The 16,500-nt window shown below is 52.8% G+C and overlaps 6 protein-coding genes across 6 annotated transcripts; 1 reads left to right on the top strand and 5 right to left on the bottom strand.

The window, feature by feature from the left end:
- Positions 1-2,057: 2,057 nt before the first annotated feature.
- Positions 2,058-4,878, bottom strand: BDP55DRAFT_723492 (DnaJ domain-containing protein; the record flags this gene model as incomplete). Its single annotated transcript, XM_060578756.1, has 3 exons — positions 2,058-3,652; positions 3,704-4,729; positions 4,782-4,878. 3 exons carry the CDS (start codon positions 4,876-4,878, stop codon positions 2,058-2,060), a joined length of 2,718 nt encoding a protein of 905 aa, XP_060435614.1.
- Positions 4,879-7,417: 2,539 nt separating this feature from the next.
- Positions 7,418-9,346, bottom strand: BDP55DRAFT_645108 (Cdc73 family RNA pol II accessory factor). The gene is made up of 2 exons (XM_060573622.1): positions 8,586-9,346; positions 7,418-8,528 (listed from the first exon to the last, which is right to left on the bottom strand). Exons 1-2 carry the CDS (start codon positions 9,153-9,155, stop codon positions 7,881-7,883), a joined length of 1,218 nt encoding a protein of 405 aa, XP_060435615.1. The 5' UTR covers positions 9,156-9,346; the 3' UTR covers positions 7,418-7,880.
- Positions 9,347-9,446: 100 nt separating this feature from the next.
- Positions 9,447-10,940, bottom strand: BDP55DRAFT_209391 (uncharacterized protein). The gene is made up of 4 exons (XM_060565985.1): positions 10,516-10,940; positions 10,189-10,465; positions 10,100-10,137; positions 9,447-10,047 (listed from the first exon to the last, which is right to left on the bottom strand). Exons 1-4 carry the CDS (start codon positions 10,840-10,842, stop codon positions 9,589-9,591), a joined length of 1,101 nt encoding a protein of 366 aa, XP_060435616.1. The 5' UTR covers positions 10,843-10,940; the 3' UTR covers positions 9,447-9,588.
- An 836-nt stretch (positions 10,941-11,776) lies between these two features.
- Positions 11,777-13,567, bottom strand: BDP55DRAFT_645115 (bystin). Its single transcript, XM_060573623.1, has 3 exons — positions 12,864-13,567; positions 12,382-12,810; positions 11,777-12,326 (listed from the first exon to the last, which is right to left on the bottom strand). Exons 1-3 carry the CDS (start codon positions 13,475-13,477, stop codon positions 11,909-11,911), a joined length of 1,461 nt encoding a protein of 486 aa, XP_060435617.1. The 5' UTR covers positions 13,478-13,567; the 3' UTR covers positions 11,777-11,908.
- A 297-nt stretch (positions 13,568-13,864) lies between these two features.
- BDP55DRAFT_723495 (uncharacterized protein) lies at positions 13,865-15,162 on the top strand (the record flags this gene model as incomplete). Its single annotated transcript, XM_060578757.1, has 4 exons — positions 13,865-13,885; positions 13,945-14,094; positions 14,147-14,260; positions 14,338-15,162. The coding sequence occupies 4 exons, from the start codon at positions 13,865-13,867 to the stop codon at positions 15,160-15,162; spliced, it is 1,110 nt and encodes a 369-aa protein (XP_060435618.1).
- A 590-nt stretch (positions 15,163-15,752) lies between these two features.
- On the bottom strand, positions 15,753-16,240 carry BDP55DRAFT_541448 (uncharacterized protein; the record flags this gene model as incomplete). Its single annotated transcript, XM_060568219.1, has 3 exons — positions 15,753-15,784; positions 15,860-15,940; positions 16,048-16,240. The coding sequence occupies 3 exons, from the start codon at positions 16,238-16,240 to the stop codon at positions 15,753-15,755; spliced, it is 306 nt and encodes a 101-aa protein (XP_060435619.1).
- Between the last annotated feature and the right edge of the window lie 260 nt (positions 16,241-16,500).

Raw genomic sequence — 16,500 nt, forward strand, 5'->3', positions numbered from 1 at the left:
ATGGAGGGAAACGGTAAGGCAGGAAGGAAATTCTGAATGATGGTAATAGATGGAGGAAGGTATGTGGGGTGATAGATTAAATCGACAGTGATAATGATGGAAGGAGTCTGAGTGAGGTAGGTGAAGTGTACAGGTATGAATATTGACTGATCACGTACAGTATGGGCGACGAAGGATGATGTAGTTGATACAGCTAAGCTGTGTTGCTGAGGTGCGATAGTATTTGGGTGAGAAGAAAAGTGTGCGAGTGTGAAGGAAGTGTGAGGGTGAGGAAGTGAGAAGGATTGAGTGAGGGTGGAAGCGCTGGGTTTTATGAGAGATGGATTAAGTGGAAATGGGGAAGGAAGGCCAGGGAAAGGCAGGTTCAAGGCGTCTCCTTCCTTTCGTCCTTCTGTCCTTTCAAAGAGAACCCGAGCTACCTAGGGTTCTCTCAGTGAGGAATGGGATCCCTCATCAGAGCAAGTTCTTTGGAGGAAGGAAGGACGCAGAAATACAAGAGGAAGGCAGTCAGCTCGCTCAGAGACCTCTCCACTCTTGATGAACCAAGACAGGCAACAAGTGTAGACCTCAGTGATGAGATCCCACTTTCCATAAGAGCTCCTCAAAGTGAGAGAAAGGGAAATGAACCAAAGAACCATATAGAACTCCCCAAACTCACATATCGCAGCTGAGATGTTTCAGTAAGATCCTCAAGTAGTGCCCATGTTGATGCCAGCACATGTCGCTAGCGAAGTATTTGGGCCCCTTCCCAAAGCTCGTCTTCAACTTAGGTCTCGCGGGTCTCAGCGGGGGAAGCGAAACCGCCTCCTTCCGCACACCGAGAGTCTTCGCCATGAGTTTCGATAGAAGCAGGGAAAATAGGTGTAGGCGAGTAGAGGCAAAGTAGAGCAATCTTCGAATGTCGTTTCGATTTCGTAAGGCGACAACCGATCACCTCTAGACTAGATCCTTTCAAAAAATAGCATTGATTGCAAACGAAAAAGTTGTTTCAGAAACGGTTCGAAGAAGAGAAGAAAGGCAAGCAAGTTCCATTGGACCAAAGTCACGACTGCGCGTAGCTAGACGTTTCCTTCACTGGATCGCGAGATCTAGAACCGTCACCCCCTCGAGGCATGCCCAGGTCTCCGCCCTTTTTGGGAAAGACACACAGTAAGCAAGGCATATGGCTGTGAGCCTAGGACCATAAAGGACGACATAAGCAACCCGTACCGTAGAAAGAGAATAAAACAAAACAAAAAGGCCTGGTTAGCTAAAGGAAGGGAGAGAGGTTAGTTTCTAGAAATAAAGGAACTCGCGATAATTTCAACTCTCACTACCTTGACGTTGACGCAGTATCCAGAGGAGCTGACTTCTTGACATAGAATTCCACGAAACATCCCTTTCCTATCAACTACAGGAGTGGCGGAGGATGACAATTGCAGAAACAACACGCAAACAGTGAAACAGGTGGAAATTCACGAGCAGTGGACCAAAGTATCAACGATTAAATGCATAATTCTAGTGATGCTGGTTGTCTATTCATCTCCCCATACCTAGTTGGCATTGAAGAGCTTCAACCAAGCTTGGGGATAGCCTCAAAAGGGGGCTAAGTATCAGATACAATTGCACAACCCGATCCACCCATAGTAGCCAAGGCAAGAAACAACCAAGGCTGGCGAGACCGAGGTAACCGTAGGTCAGCACAACCGCAAAGGATCGACCCTTAAAACCCCAAAAACCCAACGTAAAAGAGCAAACTGCAGAATGTAGCGCAGATATGGGGTTTATACACACACGCCTTCCTCCTCGTCTAAGTCATCATGGGGTTATCGCCGTTTACGATGTCGGCGAGTGAGTGTATGTGCAACGCGGCCTGGTCGATTGTGTCAGTCAAGAGAGACAAGGTCGAACCGTGATTAATATCCTCTCAAATGCCGGGTATTATTCCGTGTCGTTTCCCATTTAGTCCGAGCTGTCGTCAAAGTTGAAAAATACACCTCCGTAAGGTAAGAACAAGGATTTCGAGGGCAGAATAATCCTTCCCAGGTAGGAGGCGCTAGTAGAATACGAGTCTCCGCTCATGCCATCTTGTCCTTGTATACCATGAACTCGCGAATGCGTGCTTCATGGTCTTCGCATGCGACAGCCCACTTTCTTCGAACCTCCTTGTCTTGTGCCATCCACTCAAGATACTCGTGAATCTCATCGTCACCGCGGGAGACTAGGAATGAATACCCCTTGCGAGCTCGGAGATCGGCGATGTTTGCCTTACGAGCATTGAAATGCTCAATTACTTGAGCGTTGAAGATCTCCCATCTCAAAACGTAACTCTGGAAGTCCTGGGTGTATTTCTGCCAGGCGCCGCCAGTTGGCTTCAAATTGACCGCGAAAGTAGGCGGGGGTCGAGGTGCTTGCGGGATGACCGGGAAATCGAGCGACGGTTTCTTCTCCTTCTCGATCGGAGCGTGGCCTGAGGGCTGACTCTCGAACGGCAGATTCATCTTGAGGTCATTCAGGGAACCTAGGCCTGAAGAGCTTTGCGCGAATGGCGCCACGTTCTTAAGATCGGCAAGGCTGGCCCTAAACTCCTCGCTGTCTTCCGAGCCGGCGTTGTTCGGGTTGAATTCCGACTTTCGTACAGGTAGCTTCGGGCCGTTTTCTTGCAAGCCATTGCCAGGCCTCCATTCTGGTCGAGACGGCTCCACAGGAATATTTCTCGCGCTGTTCGAATGATCTCGTTTTTGAGAAGATCCAGTCTGTGGAGGATCGATGTCCATAGCATTCGGGCTATTCGCACCAATAGGCTCCGCCATTGACTTCCGTCCTCTCCACTCGGCCTCCTCGTCACTGTCGTAGTCATCATTCACCAGTCCTGCATTGCCTCCAGCTGTTGGCTTGACCTTGGTCTTCCTAGAGTTCACGCGAGAAATCCGGGTAGGGGATGTTGATGTAGAGTGCGTCTTGCGTGGTACGAAGTTTTGGGCCCCAATCTGCTGAGTCCAGTCCTGAGCATCAAACTTGCCTTCTGCAGAAGGTGATCCTGCCGGCTGACCCGACATGTCCTTCTGGTGTCTCAGGCTTGTGCGCTTGATCGGGGATCGACGGCCTACGCGGCTTCCGGACTGCGAACGAACCTTGGCGGCTTGGTCCTGGATCGGACTGCCGGCACTGAATTTCCAAGCGTCTGGACCATCGCCATTTACAAAGCTGGTGTCAATTTCCTCGGTGCTCCTTCGGCCGAATGTTGGCTGCTCTGGAGCAGCAGTTCGGGTAAATGTATCATCGTCGATCGGGAAATTGAAGCTATTAGTAGTTTTCTCGTCAGCTTGGTTCGGTGTAGTATCATGCTCAGTGTCAATCGTGTGGCGCTTGTCACGGCCAAGCGGTGTCAGGTCTGGCGCCTGTCTTTTGACGAGCTTGCTCAGAAGTTCACCCTGCTTTCGCTCGAATGGCGTGAGGGAGTCGCTTCTCGACCTGTCTCCACTGGGAGACGGCGAATCGTACAGTTTTGCGTTGCTCGACTGCACAGGAAGCGGATGCTGGGTTGCATGACCTGTGCGAGCCTCGACTGCTGATTTACGCCGCAGATTCGGGACCGCAAAAGAAGAAGAACCCGGGGAAAAAGATGTTTCGTACATTGAAGCTCCTTGTGGCGTGTTTGTGTTCCCCGCACCTGCGAAGAATATTAGCTTTTGCTGACTTATAACGCTTTAAGCGATCTCACCATTGGCATTTTGGGAAGCAGCGGCCTTCGCATTATTCGAAGCAGGACCAGTAGCCGTATTCGGTGGGGTGTATCTTGCGCTTGCGCGGGATCTAAAGGGGTCCTTAGGGGGGTTGGACGCAGTCTCAGTCGCCGTGTTAGGGCGGTCTTCTTGCGGCGTCGAAGTCGACGTGCGCGGGCTCGACGGCTCAGTCCTTGCTTGGCGCGGGACACTCTGGGCACGCTGACGAGCGCTGCCAGGCGAAAGGTTGGGCCCGTAGCTTTCCTGGGGTGGCCTCGGGCTTTCTCGGGTACTTTTAGCTCGTCCCACAGAGATGCCATCGAACGGGTTCAGTTTCTCGCCGCCGTGTGACATGTAAGGAGTGCTTTGGCGGGAATCTGAGTTGTCCCTAAATTGTGCCAAAGGGTCTGGCACTCCTGCCTCTTGCTGTCTGCGCGCATTATCTGCGAAAATATTGGTGTGCCGGGACGAGGTGGAGTAGTTGGACGAGTTCACCGGAGGTTCGTCTGCAGGGACTGGCGAGTGAGGGGTGTAGCCAGGTTTCCGCCCAAAAGAAGCCTCCGCCCTCTGTTTCTGAGAAGGAGTCCGGGGGACTGGTCGCTTTGGAGTCTCGGGGGCCTTTGCAGGCTTTGGCTGAGATTGACTGGCCCGACCCTTCATATTCTCAAACGCGTGCCAGGCATTCCGCTTCGCTTCTGGGTCATCTCTCGTCTGCGTCTTAGCAGTGGGAGCCGTGCCCGAGGCAAAGTTGCGATATCTGCTCGCTCCTGAGGGGGGCGGAGGCGGCGGCGGATTGCGAGCTGTCGCATTACGACGAGGTGGTGGAGGAAAGTTGGCACCAGCGTTTTGCCAGGGGTTGCCTCGGACTCCGGACGCTGTGGGATATCTTGATCGTGTTCGCCCGGCATCGTACTTGGCTCGTTGTTGAGGATCAGTAAGAATTTCGTGTGCTGACTGAATGACCTGAAATCGAGAGTTGACTTCGGCTTCTCTGCCCGGGTTTCGATCGGGGTGGTACTTGAGTGCTAGCTCGGGTTAATCAACCCGTTCGATGGGAAGAGATCAGTCTTGCCTTACCTAGCTTTCGGAACTGCTTCTTGATCTCATTGGTATCTGCGTCCGCCGGGAGCTCTAGGTCCGCGTAGTAATCGCGGCTCATGTCAACACCTCCCATCCTGACGGTGGATTGATGCTTGACAGACTAAAGACTCTGGAAATGCTGGCTCCTTTGTCCAAAATGCATACCAAGCTCGGGATTTCTCGTTGTGGTGAAGGGTTATAGAGCCGTAGACCAACTGAAGCACACTTGGGGTTATCGAAAGTAGCTTCGCCCGTCTGCGTTGAAGGGTGCCGGGATCTAGCAACACAGCCTTGTGCCGGGTAGGTGTTGGTGTGGCGTAGCTAAGAAGTGTCGCCTGCGTAGATGGTGGCTGAGCAAACTGACGTGACAGTCAAGATCCGCGAAATGATCGGGTTCTCCAAGCACCGTTGTTTCGATCCGGAAAACGTAGTCGCAAGAGCTGTCTGCAGCTTCGGTTTCTACCACGTCGGCAGGCGGAGGTTCGTCTTCGGAAGGTCGATCGAAAGTTATGGATGTCTGTAAGCAGGGGGGAAAGTAAAAGAATGAGTGGACTAAGACAGCAAAGGAAGTCAGCAGTCGGGTCACGAATAGTTTGGGACAAAGTACTAAATATTTGCGCAAGCGGAAGTTATCGTTGTGAAAGGCACGGCAGTAGGCTCGGACGAGGTAAGCAGTCGCGGAAGTAACATAAGGTGAAGGGGAGAAGGTCGGCAGCTGCTCCCCACGGATCTGGAAGGCTTGCTGTTTGTTGCCCCACGCAGGTCGCAGCGTTATGTTGAATAGGCGACTACTGTACAGCAAGGACATGCGTCGATGCTAGATGACGGAAGCAGGCACCGTGGGGGGGGAGAGGAAGAGAAGCGATCCGAAGCAGGATGAACTTGCCGGGCTGAGAGGTCGAACCAACCAGTCGACGAAAGGACTGGAGGGGCAGGGAGGTATTCGACAGTGGTTGGTCCTTCACCAGCGTGCTGCTAGACCATCTCACATAAAGGAAAGATGCGGTGATGATTGGGTAGATGCGATGCGACGTGCGTGTGTGGGAAAGCAACTCACCGAGATGACGTCAAATTGGGAAGCTGCTGCTGCGGTGCAGATGCCAAAAGCTGACTGCCGTGGGCGAATGTCGGACGAGAGCCGCGGGTGCCCGACGGGAGACGCGAGATGGAAGAGACGCAGATATATTGCGACGTTGTTCCAAGGAAAGGGGTTCGCGGGTAGTTCGTCAAGAAGAGAAGAAAGGAGCCGCATCGGCAGGTGCGAAACCGAAAAGGAAGAAGCAAATATTATTCGCAACTGAACCTTTGTTTTTGACGGGCCGTCCAGTCTCAATCCACCTCTGTCCGTTCGGTTGCGCGGGCAGCAAGGAGGGATGGATGGGGTAAAAGGGTCTAGTTTTTAGAAGGGTTTCCAGGGACTCCCCGGCTATCTGCCACCCCCGGCTGCCTCGAGCTCCCCGACCGTTGCCTGCCCTGCCCACCTGTCTGCGCCTGGTTGTTTCTCTCCACCAACACGGACGGCACCTGCCCCTCTCCTGGCGGCAAGAACGCGTGTGAGTGCGCTTGACGCTGTTCTCATCCTTGCTTCAACATGACCTTTGCAAAGCTACAATCTAGCCCAACCACCGCCACATGCTCCTACGGAGGTAGGCAGTGGAAGCGCAGGGTAGGTAGATATCTACGGATAGGTAGCCGTGATTAGCATCACGTCGCCCTCGTTGTGGGGACCTCATCGTCTCAAGCCTCACCCGAGTTGCCTAACCTCTCTTTAGTCAGCCTATCCAGCTGGTGCTAAGCCACCGTTCTAGCGTGGAATCTCGGCAGGCGTGATGCGTGGGCATCGTCTGGGCCAACGAAGAGTTGGAAGCTGAAGGCTGAAGCTCCCAATGCCCAAGGCACCTCGTCTGCTGTGGACACTTTGCTGATTTGACGGATTCTGTGCCGATGCATTCCAGTCACGAGGGCATCCTCAAATCTTGAGAGACAAAACGTTTGAAGGCGAATCCAATCTGCGGCAAACTCGTACCGGCCTAAGCTGACACTAAGGTAGGTAGTAAAGTAGCTTGAAAATCTCCGACTGGAGCTAGCTGAGCTGAGGAACAAGAAGGCCTCAGAACCCCCCCATTGCGCCTCATATACCTATGCCTATGACGCCTCTTCAAGATTACCTGAGCCAGATGGTGTGTATGAGCTACCTATGTCTAGTCAATCAAGTATTCTGCAACACGTTGAGGCGATTAGAAATATGTACGACCAGTTCGTCACTACCTACCTGACCGTTGCCCCGACTCCCCAGCTTGGCTCATCTGCAGTAAGCCCGCCGGACGCCTCCCCCGCATGAACCAAGTCCTAGCTGCGCCGGCCGGACCTACGTAAACATCCTCCAGAGCTGCAACAGCATATGTCCCGCGCCACAAAGCCGGTTTCTCTCTTCCCAAGCTTGAACCCCGTCCAAATATACGCAACAACGCGTAAGAGGGGATGATCGGCAACCACCTTTCCTGGGGATCAAACGTTTGTGCTAGACGACGTCAGGATCAGGACCCGCCCCCGCCATCTAGACAGACAAGGGTCATATGGGTTGCCCAGTTGCTCAGTTGCCCTGCTTCAGCAATATTGATCTCTATCAGTGATCTCCTTGTGATGAATATGATCTCAAGATGATTATATAGACATAGGTAGGTCCTTCTCTCATCTCTAGCTGGGCGGCTACGTTCATCTCGACCTACAGGAGTACATAATACATGTACTCATGGGTGCCTTTCTGAACTGAGTCGCATCCTCTCGTTCTTGTCACCCAGATAATCTAGATACTTTTCGAAGATTCCTGTTCGAGACTCTGATGTCGTGGTAGTCACTCTAGTCTCTGAAACCTTAAACGCTGCTCCAAAACTGTCCCCTCTGCTAGCCGCCTAGCACAAATCAGTCCTTGAACGCCATCGCTGTGAAGTTGTTTCCCAGCCCCTCTGTGTTTTACTTTTACATGCATAGTAGACTTTGGATGTTATGTGGAAGTCGGGTACCCCAGGCCTCGGTCCCGTAGCATCAATGGCAACCATCTTCGTGAGCTTTCCTCAATGATTCCCTCACGGAACCTCACAACTGGGTCGGCGCAGTGGTTTTCGTCCACCCCCTGTTCTTCATGTTCGCCTCGATAGCCCTCCAGATCGACTCCGCAGCTTCCTTGTCCCTGAACTTCGCCGCCTCCTGAGCACCAGTTCCATCACGCCAGCGGTCAACGCCGAGCTGCAACACGCGGTGACCCCAGTCCTTGACGCTGTCTGGCGGCTGCTCCCCGCGCCAGCCGATGAAGATGCCCAAAATACGACGGAACAGATCCGGAGGAGAGCTCCACTTGTAGTTCTTGAACTGCCACGACTGACCAGTGGTAAAGACGGCAACGACGCGATTCCAATACTCGGGCTTGAACTGCTCAGGGCCCTCGACGAGAATAAAACGCATGGGCCGCGATGGGTCGATCTCTTTCATGACGCGGGAGACGTGCAGCATGCTCGCAGCAGCACTGCCGTCGGGTTGCACGTAGCGCCCTCCCTCGAGGAAAGAGCGAATGTTGGACAAGCGCAGAAGAGAGGAGGCAGAGGGCGAGAGGAGGATGATCGGGTCTGGCCGGCGCGTCGGGGCCTTCTGGTTGAGCGCGAGGGACGGGTTGGCGCTTATGTTCGACGAGCCATTGGGCTTCTTCTGGATGAAGGGAACAGCGAGTTTGCGGACATGGGAGAAATCCTGAGAAGAGTCGAGTCAGCCATACGTTACTTGGTTGCGAGATTGATCGCGACTCACCGTGTGCTTCACGCCGCGCAACACAGAGTTGCGATCCCCCATCTTGCGCTCTCCATTGTAGATGACCGCCAGTCTAGGATCCAAAGCGCCTCGTCCAGCTCGACTTGCCGCAGTTGCTGTGGCAGTTTTGGACGCGCTCGCACTAGCTCCCTCCTTGCCGTCCTTGTCGCCAGCCAAAGGCTTGATGTGTTCACTCTCCTCACTAGCGCCTTCCAGCCAAGTAAACAAATCTAAACGTTCGACGAAGGCAAGGTTCTGGACAGTGCCCAGGCTGCCCAGCTCTTCGTTAAGGCGAGTCGCGCTCGCATTGTATTCGGGGATCGCAACATCCTTGTTGAGCCAGGCGAAGTAGATGGATCGCAGATCGACCGGGCGGTCGCTTGAAATGAAACGCGTCGGTGTCGAGAGCGATACAGAAACGGGGGCTGGGTGTGAGAAGAGTAGATAGGTCGCTTGCGAGAGAGGAACCTCGGTCGCAGAAGCATCGGCTGAAGCTGTGGGAACTGCAGGTCGTTTGGATGCGATGGATTGCCGCAGCAGGAGCAATGGATCCTGCTCGTTAGCAGCCATGATGAAGGGTGGAGAAAACGATGAGGCTGATATATTTCGGGCCCTTATAAAGCTTCTGGAAGCCTGGACAGATGGCCAAAAGGCGTGGATGATCGAATTGAGCGTGACTTAGGTTGTATGTGCAGATGCGACGGAGTGTCTGCCAGCCTCGAAATTTGGGGCTAGAGGTTCAGCCTCACATGCTGGCTATCACCATTTTCAGCCACATCTCATGGGCCCATATTAATCGCATATCAATACAGCTGCGCCACAATTAGGCCTTCTCTACACCTCAAAGATTCAAGCTGCTTTCTCTCAACCTGGGCCAACAACTTCCTGAATATTATTAGATTGGATGCACAGTTACTTCGAGTGGCGCTCAATACATATAATAGGACTGCAAGAATACGTTAATTTGATTTCATCTAGGTCATGAACGAAGCCTAAGCCGGCATCAGTCCCACGTTGATCTTTCATCGGTCTCCGAAGTGATTGACACTTCTGACCCTTGCCGTCTGTCACTCATTTTATGCTCTAACTTGAGTGTATACTCTTTTCTCCCTCTTCCATGATAAACACAAACTCCAACACCACCTGACGAGTGTTTAGGGTTCGCCGGGCACATTGGACTGCTGGGTAGGTGCTCCGGGAGATCGAATTCGAAATTGCGAGGCCCTGTTAGTCTCCGCTTGGGTTGTGTTCGTTGCTTCGCTTCCCACCACTCTTTGGGTCTTTTCGGGAGACTATCGTCACATCTTTTTTGGTTTCGTTTAGCGCTTGTAGATCTGGCCGGTCGAGCAGCGTCCCAGGTATCACTGTCTTCCCCAGGTGGTACCATGTCTGTGAAAAAGCATCGTGGCTTCCCATCCGCAGTGTCCTCGTGCGTTGGCGGGGTTCTCACTCTTGTTGCTTCCTGGCATGATGGTCAATCAATTCCTGCTTAAAGGTGATCAGGATGCACTCACTCCAGCAGGATATGGCGTCAGTGTAAAATCTTGTTGGCCTGTTTCTTGAAGTCAGCTTCGGTCAAGATCGACGATTGCTTATGTCCTACGACTCAGAAAGCCCTCGGGATCAGGCGTGACAGGTGGCGTTCTGCCGGCCAAAACGTCTCGCACGGAGCTTGTGGCACTGCTGATGGTATCATTGGAGTCTTTTCGGTGCCAAGGGGCCTTGCCGAACCAGCCCATACCTGTTGCTGTAGACCTTTGATCTTCTTTATTGGTAAACCAAGTCAGTGTTTTGGACACCGGAGAGCTTGAAGCAATCTTTGGCGCGTCAACGAGTTGCTCGGAGGTCTGAGATTCTGATATGGACCCGGACGATTGTTTCTGCTTGACATTAGAATACACCCCGCTCAAGCTAACAATTATGTACTAACATTCATATTCTTGAACAAAGAGAACATTTTGATGCTTCTACGGCTCTGGATGCTTTGGCTTATCGACGGAGCACCAGAACTTGCGCGGCTAGCTGGTTCTAACGGCTGCGCCAGTTCTGGTGGAGGCTCTTGGAGTATGATCGTCAGTTTCTCCTCCGGTAGATTCATGGTCCGCTGAATGCTTGGCAACCGGTCCAAAGTAGGTCGTACTGCGTGAAGTAACGGACTCTGCAAGAGCCGAGTCTGAAACGCCTCCGAAGAGGGGCTCAGTGGCCCATTTGAGCCAAGGGCGGACATTGTAGACGGGGAAACATCTGGAGGCAGCATGTCTTGCTCACTGGTGCTGCTGACATTTCGAAATTTAGGGGATCTGTTGCCGAATCTCCATCGCTTGTTCGCGCTGCCTTGGCGCTCTTTCCCAGAGATGATCTCCCGCTCAGCCCAATATCCTTCTGGAAACCAGACCTACTCGCATCCTTCTTTGGGGGGCCTTGGGGGGTCGTGATAGCTTCCAGGCCGCGGAGTCATCGGCCAGTCTCTTGGAGACGGCTGAGTGGGAGTTGACCTGGTGCTGGCTCGGGGCAGTGACTGCGGCGTAGTAGGTGTTCCTGGCAGCGAACCGAAGTAACCATCACACTGTCCTCTCTTGGGTGTACTGGATCCATCCCAGCTATCTCCAGGATCAAATTGCGATCCCTCAGGACAAGTGATTCGGAGCGCCGTCTTGAAGGACAGCCTCTGAACATCGCGACGAGATATGGGATAAGACTGCGAAGACGGTCTGTGAATTAGGGTCAATGTCAATAGCTGTTATTGCTAGCACCTAGCAGACTTACGCCCGTTTGCGAGTCCGGACGGGATCCTGAAAAGGGGCATCGAATGCCGCGATACTCATCGGCAGACCAGTTCCAGACCCCTGGCGTCCTGTCGCTGTATCATGTCTGTTGAGTGCAAGAATAGAGGCCATTAGGCCAAGGACGGCTTGCTAGGGGTTCGTGAATTCAATAGCCGGCCGAATGAGTAGGGCGAGGAAGGTTACAGGGAGAATCATAAAGATATTCGATAGGTGATCAAAAGAAAAGATTTCAGGACAAATTTTGATCGGAAGCCTTGTCGCCGGGCTTGGGAAGTTGGGTGCTAAAGGCGGCACGTGGTGGTCTTCGTTGACCTCGGTCTACGACAGGATGGGGCACCTACCTTACCAAGGCGAGTGAAGCAGCTCCTGCCAAGTGGCAAGTTCAAAGACACGGGGGTCAATATATCAAGATGTCAGGAGCTTCTCAGAATCCATTCGATTAGGATTGCGGGTATCAAATCAGACCTGCTAACGCCTTCTAATGCCCAGGGGTTGGCCAAGCTCCATTTCCCATTTCCCAATTTTTTCATGTGTCGTTCAATCCACAAGCATCGTATCATCGCCGTCGAATGCGGCGCTCTGCTCAACAGCCACTCCCTTTCCTCTGCCAGCCAGCAGCTCTCGCCTAATTTCAGGCGCAATGGAGTGGTGGCCGTGGGTCAACAGCAAGTCCAGCAGCGCCTCACGCTGGTCCTCGCTCAGGTCGTTCCTGTATCTCTGGGCGAACGCCAGAAGGTTTTGGTGGAAGACGACGGGCAGCGACTTGACCATGTCTCCAGAGAATGACTGTCCCTCCTTAATAGATGCAGGGTCCACGCTTCGGAATCGCAGGAAATGGAAGACGAGCGAGTCGATGACCTGGTACGGAAGAGCGTATTTCTTCTCCAGCAGGGCCTTGATAAAGATGTTGGCCGCACCACCGCCCTCGGTACCCGCCGAAGCTTCCTGAGCAGCACTGCAGCCGCATTAGCACAAGACCACGCCACAGATCGAAGAAGAGGAGAACTTACATCTCGGTGATACCCTTCAAGGCCGCGGCGGAATGAAGTACCGGCACTGACACTCTGACGAGCACAGCAGAAACAATATGCGCCTCACGAATCGTGCAGCCGCTGGAAAGAAGGGGGAACAAGAAGCCGAGGAAGAATGCCCGGGGCTTGTACAGACTTTTCTTCAGCGCATCGAACAAGTGCACATTCAGCTTTTTGTTCTCGTAGATATCCTCGCGGACCTTGTCGAGGACAACAAGCTCCATGAACTTTTGGCACACGATGGGCTTCGACGCAGAAAAGATCCTCGTCGCCTGGTAGACAGCGTTCGGTGTCCACTTTTGGGGTTCCGTAACCTCAATGATGTCCTCCCAATGAGGCAGAGTCGGCAGAATCTTGAAGGGCTTCGGCAGCGGACCGCTCTTGTATCGCGACAGAATATGCCCAACCCTAGCAAAAGGTTAGCAACAGTCTTCCGGTGAGGGCCAACCCGAGGCACATACTTTGTGTACACTTCAATGACCTTCGGAGGAAGCTCATAATCCTCATCACGGACGGGGACGCCCGCTGCTTTCCGGGCCTCGGCAGCCTCGTGCGCCGCGATCTTCTCCAGGATGAGCTCCGTCAAGTTGGTGCCACCACCGGCCATCTCGTCGTCGGGACCCTGGCTACCCCAGCCGTGCTGGTTCAGCATCGCCGCAGGGTCATCTTCGGCCTCGGGTAAGAACTTTCGGTATGTCTCGAGGTCTTCGGGGTCTACCTCAATCTCCTCAACAATCTCGTCCTCCTCGCCCCAGGCCTCCTCGTCGTCGTAGGCCTGTTCGTCGCCAACATCGGTACCGTATCTCGATTCGATTCCGAAAAGGTCGACAGTAGGTTTCGCTGCGGTTTCTGGCTTCGCAGAGCCGTCCTCCTCGGCAAGCTCTCGGCCTAACTTGAGAATGGTGCGACTCCGTGTCGCATCGACGAAGCCTTCCCCATTGTCGTCCTCGTCCGTGTTCTTGCCCTTCTTTTTCTTCGGCGCCTTGTTCTTCAAAGGACCTGTAGCAAGAATATCATCTTGCAGAGGGTTGTGTCTCCGCGACTGGCGGTCGGTCGGGGTGGTAGCCTTGCCCATTTTTGAGAGTCACTCGGTGAGAAATGGTCGTGGCGAAGTACGACTGACAGGCGGGATAAGCGGTGCCTCTTTTTTTTTTTCCTGTGAGCCAGAAATTTTTGATTTTCTTATCGATTGCCCCGCGCCTGATTAGTGCCCAGAACCCTGGACTGGTTTGTTACGGGGCTTGTGTGGTCCTTTGTCCAATCAAACCCCCTGGTGTTGACTTCATCGGCGAGCAGAGTCAATGCCCCGCCACCAAACCCCCACCAAAAAGCTTCTGCAAGTGACTCCGCGAGTCTGTCTTACAGTGAAATTGAGACAACTCTTCAAAAGACCCCAGGGAATTGACATATTTTACGCAATTCTACCTTTTGTTTGACGATAACCACTGAAAACAAACACGAAATGCCGACAGAACTGGAAGAGGTACGCTTACTCGATCAGAAATGCCTACACTTTATTGGACTCGTCTCATGATGTGATAGCTCGTGGGCTTCATCGCTCATCCCAATGCGAATCTCAGAAAGGTTGCCATCGAGAACCTCGTTGGCTACTCACAGGCGGACCCGTCAATTTTCAAGACAGAGAACTTGACGCCCGTCAAGCACCTCAAGTTCCTGGTCAGAGATCACCCTGTAAGTCCAAGCCTTCCGTCGCTCACCTGATCCCGATATTGACAGTTTCCAGAAAATTGCGGAACATGCGTTGACAATCCTCGTCAACCTCACCGCCGAGAAAGATGTTCTTGAGAACGTGGCGACAGACCAGAAGTTTATTGATATTCTGCTGGACTTGGTAGTAGTATGTCAACCTATTTGCCTTGGCATAGAGCTCTGCAGTAAAGGGACTCTGTGTTTTGCTGACCCCCTTTCTTACAGAAACCCGATGAGGCAAACGCCAACCTGATGGCAATGCTGCTTGCCAACTTGGCAAAGTTCGACGGTCTCAACACTATCGTGACCAAGAAGCAAACACCGCCAGCGGAGCTCAAGTCCAACGACTTGGTTCTCAACCAGCTGGTCGACCTCTTCGTCAAGGAAAAGGGAGCCTATAACAAGGATGCCGACTACGACTACCTCGCCTACCTCTTCGCAGATCTCACCAAGCACGCTGAAGTACGCCAGCACTTTGTTACTCGGCAAGACTATGACGAAGTCATCCCCATCACCAAGCTCAAGGTCTTTACCGAGCACCAGTCCGAGATCCGCAGAAAAGGTGTCGCCAGCACAATCAAGAATGTCGCATTCGAGATCCAGTTCCACTCCACCTTCATGGACGATGACGAGGTCGACATCCTGCCGTACATCCTCCTTCCCATCACCGGCAACGAGGAATACGACGAGGACGATACCGTGGATATGCTGCCCGACCTGCAGCTCCTGCCCCCCGACAAGAAGCGCGACTCGGACCCCAAGATCATCCAGACGCACATTGAGACACTTCTGCTCTTCACAACGACGAGAGGAGGCCGCGATTTGCTGAGGCGGGTTAGCGTGTACCCGATCATTCGCGAAAACCACTCCCGCGTCAACGACGAGGGCGTCAAGGATGCCTGCGATCGTCTGGTGCAAGTGCTGATGAGAGATGAGGAGCCGGAGGAGGGCGAGGGTGAGGCAGAATCCAAGCCCAAGGAGCTTACCAACGGCTCAAAGGTCGAGGAGGTTGACGATGACGACGACGACAATGAGATTGTCGAGGTCTAGACGGATAGTATCGTGATGAGGTTTGCATTTTTCCCTTTGGTCATGGCTTTATGTAGAAGGGGCGGATACCCAGGTCCAAAAAGTTGGTTATGTTTCATCTTGGGGAATTCGAGCCAGGAGCTAGTGACATGCGTGAGGAGGACACCGAACCGGTGACTGGCCCAGAGTGTATCTACTTGATGTCTTCGTTCGTCTCGTAAAATAACTTGGACATCTGGCTCGTCTGTCTGTGCTATCTGGATGCAGCGCGCATGACTACTTTCATCGCTGCCTGAATTGGCGCTGGGTTCGATCCTCATCTTGGGCACTTTTTTGCTGATTTTGTGATTTCCATACCCTCGCTCCTTCCTTCCTCTTGAGGTGAGATATCATGATAGGTAGTATATTGTTAAAATGGGGCTCGACGACGACATCCCATCGGTCCACACTGAAGGAGCAACATTGATGAGTCACTATGTTGAGAAGGAAGACGAGCATGAGTTGTTGATCTGCCTCTTACCTTCGATGCCTTACAGTCTTTCGTATCCCTCTTGACGAATCCCGAAGCTCAGAATCAGCCCTCACGTACCCCGGCTCTTTCCAAAGATCCCCTACTCGACAGTAACAGTCACCTTGCTCTTGTCTATCACAAAGTCAGCCCATCTTCCCACCCAACTCTCCGATAACATCATTCCAAAGCAACACGGGAAGTACTCACAAAAGGCAACATGGTCCTTGATCTTCTTCGCCCCATCCTTGGGCGTAGGATAATACCAAGCCGCGTCCTTCAGCTTGTCATCTACACACACACGCCAGTCCATCGTCAGCCGCCGTAATCCAGAGATATTAAAGGTAATTAAAGTCAGAAAACCCCCCGAATAATTTTGTGTAGCAGGAAAAACTTACCCCCAACGTTAACCGAGTAATAATTCGCAGTCCCCTTCCAAGGACAAAACGTAGTCGTCTCCGTTTTCTCAAACGCCTCCGTATTGACCGCCGAGGGCGGGAAGTAGACGTTGCCTTCGACCTCCTCCCACTCCGTCGCCTCGGCGAGCGTGGTCCCATTCACAACTGCCTTTGCTTTTCCTGTTTTGGTCATCTTTTCCGCTCCTCGTGTCCTGGTTTTGAAGAAAAAAATTGTCAAGAGTAAGTGCAACCTGCTGGTTCAAGATGAAACTTTGGCCTTCCTCAACTGGCTTGGTGGAGGGTATGTCAATGGCTTGTAGGCGGAAGCTCACTGTGAGGAGGAGGAGATGCGGGGAATGCGTCGTCTATGCGCCTTTGAATCTTCGTTCGAGTCTCCAACGTCATTGGCCTTTGATGATTTATAAGCACTAGGTAGTCGTCCAATGTTCCTCT

Source organism: Colletotrichum godetiae, assembly GCF_030913485.1.
Source record: "Colletotrichum godetiae strain CBS 193.32 chromosome Unknown BDP55scaffold_3, whole genome shotgun sequence".
Taxonomy (NCBI): Eukaryota; Fungi; Ascomycota; class Sordariomycetes; order Glomerellales; family Glomerellaceae; genus Colletotrichum; species Colletotrichum godetiae.